The sequence below is a fragment of the Cyprinodon variegatus genome, unplaced genomic scaffold (genome assembly GCF_000732505.1).
Source record: "Cyprinodon variegatus isolate N-32 unplaced genomic scaffold, C_variegatus-1.0 Scaffold16, whole genome shotgun sequence".
NCBI lineage: Eukaryota > Metazoa > Chordata > Actinopteri > Cyprinodontiformes > Cyprinodontidae > Cyprinodon > Cyprinodon variegatus.
This window is the reverse complement of record NW_015150469.1, coordinates 788037-792917: the sequence shown is the minus strand read 5'-3', so window position 1 is coordinate 792917 and position 4881 is coordinate 788037. Positions and strand designations below refer to the sequence as shown.

General features: G+C 34.6%; 1 protein-coding gene and 1 long non-coding RNA gene across 2 annotated transcripts; both read left to right on the top strand.

The window, feature by feature from the left end:
- The first annotated feature begins 1072 nt into the window (after window positions 1-1072).
- On the top strand, window positions 1073-2284 carry LOC107091609. The gene is made up of 3 exons (XR_001481532.1): window positions 1073-1205; window positions 1872-1966; window positions 2079-2284. It is a non-coding gene; the product is annotated as an uncharacterized LOC107091609 (long non-coding RNA).
- Window positions 2285-2624: 340 nt separating this feature from the next.
- LOC107091534 (membrane cofactor protein-like) lies at window positions 2625-4433 on the top strand (the record flags this gene model as incomplete). Its single annotated transcript, XM_015385518.1, has 5 exons — window positions 2625-2725; window positions 3641-3714; window positions 3806-3985; window positions 4077-4256; window positions 4408-4433. Coding segments are annotated over 5 exons (561 nt in total), but the record flags the coding sequence as incomplete, so codon positions are not given.
- Between the last annotated feature and the right edge of the window lie 448 nt (window positions 4434-4881).

The following is a 4881-nucleotide window of genomic DNA, read 5'->3' as shown; positions in this document are numbered from 1 at the left end:
GGGAAAAAAATAATTAAATTATTTTGGCTGAACAGCAGATTAAATAATGAAGGATTTTGAATAATCTCAAATAAACATCAGTAAAATAGCTCTTCGAAGATCAGTTTGTTTATGTCTTTTACCTGACATTGAATCCAATCTAAGCAAGGAGAATATTTTAGATCCATGTATGGGTCATCAATATTTAGATAACAAACATTATGGATACCTTAACGTTTATACTGATGTTTCAAAAGATCCAAAAGCGACAGTGACTGTGTTTTTGTTTTTCATTGTTCAAATATTTAATTTTACAACAGCTAACAGATACAGTCATGGAGTTCAAGTCTACTCAGAAGAAATGTTTGAGATCATATTGGCTTTGGAATGGATTAAAGAAATCCATTTATGAAGAAATTCATTTTGCTTCAAATCTAGTTCATCTTTATATTCACTGAAACGCAGTCATTTAGACAAAGCATTAGATGTCCCAAGAGAAATTCAGCAGTTCTTATATAGCATTCAAGACATGGTAAATTGTTTGTACTTATAAAGTACCTTTTCAAGTCAACTTTTGTCTTTTTAAACCTTTATTTAATTTGGAAAATCACTATTGAGCTAAAAAATCTTCTTGTCAAGGGAGACCTGGGAATAAGGAAATAAATAAATTAATAAAAAAAAATAAAAAAAATGCAGTTACAAAACGTTAGCATCCTATTCATTGTGAGGAAAACATGAAGACAGAAAAGATGAAATAATTTCTAGGGAAATTTTCTAAATTTGCTAGGAAAATGTGATTTTTGTTTTCAGGAAGAAACGGTGAACAATGTTTTATTGTTTTGCATTAAAATGTAGGTCAGAGAAATTATGTTAAATTACAATCCAATATCACAACTTAACATAAAACACATTTTAAACGCTAAATCGAAGGGTTAATCTTTATTAATGAGCTGCCCTTACCAACTTCATAAACTGATTTTTTTTCGTTGTTTGTTGTAGAAATAATTTTATCGCCGTCTAAACATTACTTCTGTGGGTGGCGGTAATGCACCCAAAAGCTTGTTGCCCACTGGCATTAAAACAAAGAAGAAGAGTTCCCTACGCCTTCGACAGACCAACCGGAAGTTGCCACCACCATAGTGATTGGTCGCGTTTTCTTTTTGTAAGTCCGAATCTATTCTACTCTCTATAACTAAACGCATATGCTCGATTGGACACGTATAAAAGTAAATAATGAAAATCCTCAGGGAATTTCTCAACTCAGTTTCAGCTATATGTTATGGTGACGGTTTTTGCTAACCTCCAGTTAGTTAGCCGAACTTAATGCGAATTTTGCCATGTTTACCGTCTTGATTGTTTTACAGCTGATTTTGGCTTTCTTTTTAACTTATTGAATGTTTTAACTCAACATAAATGAGCTCTTGGCTACTTCGGCTTGCATTTTATGTAAACTGAAGCTAATGGAGGATTAACTTAAGCCGTTGTTTACGTATAAACGCCGAGCCATGCTTTGAGAGAGGTTGTAAAATACAATCGCTTTTTTTTCCTTATGTCATTTATTGTCGAGTTTGCTAACGTTTATTGAGAAAATTTAAATTACATTTTATTATACGATGGATTTGTAAGCCTTGTTAGACGTTAGGTTCACTTTTTTATAAACACACTTTACAAGCGTTGTTGCTGTTTCTGATTGTATTTCTTTTTAAAATAGGAATACAACATTTTATGTGTTTAAAATCTTTAAGATTTTGATTTCTGTTATTTTTCGCAGGTATTAAGACTTCATGCCTGTCATTTTTCAGGTGTAAAAACCTTTAGACTTTGATGTGTGATTGTTTTAGTTGAACATCTTCTTGTTCATATTTCCTTGTTAATTTTTTTTGTTTCCAAAGAGTTTATTATTGTCACCGGATTGAAACACCAGATCCTGCCATGTGTGTTTATGCCCTACTATTAAGTAGCCTTTGCCTTGCCACCATTGTTCAAGGTGAGTCCTAACAGGAACACTGAGCATGCACAATCTGTCAATTGTTAAAGGGCTTTCAATCTTCATTCCAATCTTCTTAACTAATTTCATCATTTATTGAAATGTTCCCTAGCCCAGCAATGTTCTACACCCATTGGAGGACCAAACATGAACTTAAAAGACGAATACATCATCAAGAATACATTTGAGGATGGGGCTGTGGTTTATTTTAAATGTAATGTTGGCTACCAACCTGCTGGAGGATCTGGAAAGATCACATGCACTGCTGGCTTGTGGAGTCCTGTGCTGCTGGAATGCGAGAGTAAATATTTCCATCTACAATTATGCAGCAGAAAAACTATTTCACCTACTATACACACACACACACACACACACACACTCATAAACTCAGAAGAACACACAGTGACAATCATACACATCTTGAACCCATTTTATAGACTGGACCTGCACTGGCTTTACTTTATTCACATACTACATATAACATTTCTATGTAAATATGTGTTCTTCGAAGACTGTTTAATATGTTCCATAAGTAATTTTTTATTGTGGCTACCTAACATATGTGCCTTCTAAGATGAGCCTCTTCTTAAAAAGGCAAACTCCTCAATGAAATGCATTAAAGTAAATTTTTTTTTCTTTCTTTTCCTTTGTTTTTGTTTCAGAGAAGAGCTGTGGCGCTCCTACAGAAGTGGAGTTTGGTCAATATGGGGACACCACGGCTGAGTTTGGTGATACAGTTAAATACGAGTGTAAAAAGGGGTTAGTACTAAAGTCATAACTTTCTATCTACTGAATGTGAGCGATGAAAATATGCTTTTGTATATGTGTGAAAACTAAAACATTACTCTGCTTTATGATTTCAAACTGTTTTAGGTAGGGCTGGATGATACGACCAAAACTTATATTACAATATATATTTTAAGTTTAGTAGACATGATATATTTTCCATACCAATATAAAGAAAATATAAGCTTGCAAAAAGATTGCTAAGTTTACCCACAACAGAGTCCTGTACAATTGATGACTTTAATATTTTAAAAGTATTTTTTTTTTTTAAACTAAAAAAAACATAAAACTATATAAAACCCAAAATGTCAGTCAGTGACACATAGATGTCTTTTGAAATTATATTGTGATATACATTGATATTGAATTATTGTTCATACCTAGTTTTAGTTTTTTTCCATTTGCCAATAACCAGTCCTACTGTTGAATGATGCGTTTCATGTTTAATGCCTTTTTAAAAAAATGATTAACGCAACCTGTGCTAGTCAGCTCGATGCTAGATGGTATCTTCCTGTCATTGTGTTTACATGCACCCAATGCTGTAGAAGAAGATTCAGTTAACATTAGTTGTTTTAAAAGTTCAAATAAGTAATTAAATGTAGCAGCTGAGTTGTTGCTCGACCCTCTTTGTTGTTGAATGTAATCTGCAGTATTTTATATTTGCTGTTTCTACGTTTTCTCTTTTTTTGTTTAGCAGATAATGGCACTGTTTAACTAGTTATTTATTGGAACATCTCACAGTGCACTTTTTAAGGCATAAGAGGTTAAATAACTTTTATTGCCCTAAAATCAAAGTGGATGTTCATCCTGTTTGCTAGTCTGTCAGTGCTGTTGAAGGGCTTTTTTGAGTTTAATTTGCTTTCTTTGTATTTCCCACCAACTAATTAGTTACAACTTAGTTGGAAATTCAGTTTTAAGGTGTGAAGACCAGGGATGGGCAGGCAGAGAACCGACTTGTGAAGGTAGGTCACCTTTATGTTGATTTCATCTTATATGAAATTGAAATTAATTGAAATATGTTTCAGGTCTTACAGAAATGATTTTGTTTTGCAGTGATTCGGTGTGTTACACCAGATGGAGTTGTAAATGGTACATTTACACCACTGGAAGAAATCTATGAATACAACAGTGTTGTGAAGTATGACTGCAACAAAGATGTTGTGCGCAATGGATCAAGTGAGTTAGTCTGCTCTGAAGATGGGAAATTCCATCCTGACCCTCCAACCTGTGTCTGTAAGTGTTCTGCTGCTTTTAGTCTCAGATCCGTTACCATAATTATGATTACTGTTGTTAAAGTAATATTTTCCTTTCCATTTACTTTAAGGGGTCGAATGTAGGGATCCTGTAATTACACATGCTGTCTACGAACGAGGTTCTCGTCCTCCACACAGATACAAGGCCAGCGTGACATACAGCTGTGAAAAGGGATACAATTTACAAGGATCGTCTACCATAACCTGCACCATAGACAGTCAGTGGTCTCCAGCGTTACCAAGCTGCATAAGTAAGTCGAGCATCGGAAACCCATCAATATGTTTGTAAATATTTTACTATATCTTTTCATGGGACAAAACTGAAGATACTATACTTCGATTATAATGGTTTACATTTCCTGTCCCCTGAAATTAACTCAATTATCATGAAAATGCTGGCAGGGGAGGATGTCCAAACCTGTGACTGAAGTATTAGTGTTGGTATTTTTCAGCAGCTTATGTCTGAGAAATAAAGTTCACTAGAGCTCCTCAGGTTTCCACTGAAATCGTCTTCCTGTATTCCCTCTGCAGCTGTTGGATGTCAGAGAACTTGTGCTCCACTAGCTTCAGTTTGAGGTCTGACTTGACCTGGATGGCAGTTGCTTGAGAGTATCAACAAAATCCATCATCAATATAACAAACGCTTCCATTGTTTGATAGTTCGCACCCATTTAAATTCAGGAAAAAAGGCTACTGGCTTATAGTTGCATCAGAGCTGAACTACGGAGTTTCCTCATCAAACGATTTTAGTTGTAAAGGGTCAAATAAAAAGTCGGTTTAAAGGTATTTTTCCAGTAAAAACTATGTTCAGAACCAAAAAGAAAACATTTAACGGCCAAGAAAGAACAAGAAAACATCACCGGGCCTGTAGGGGGA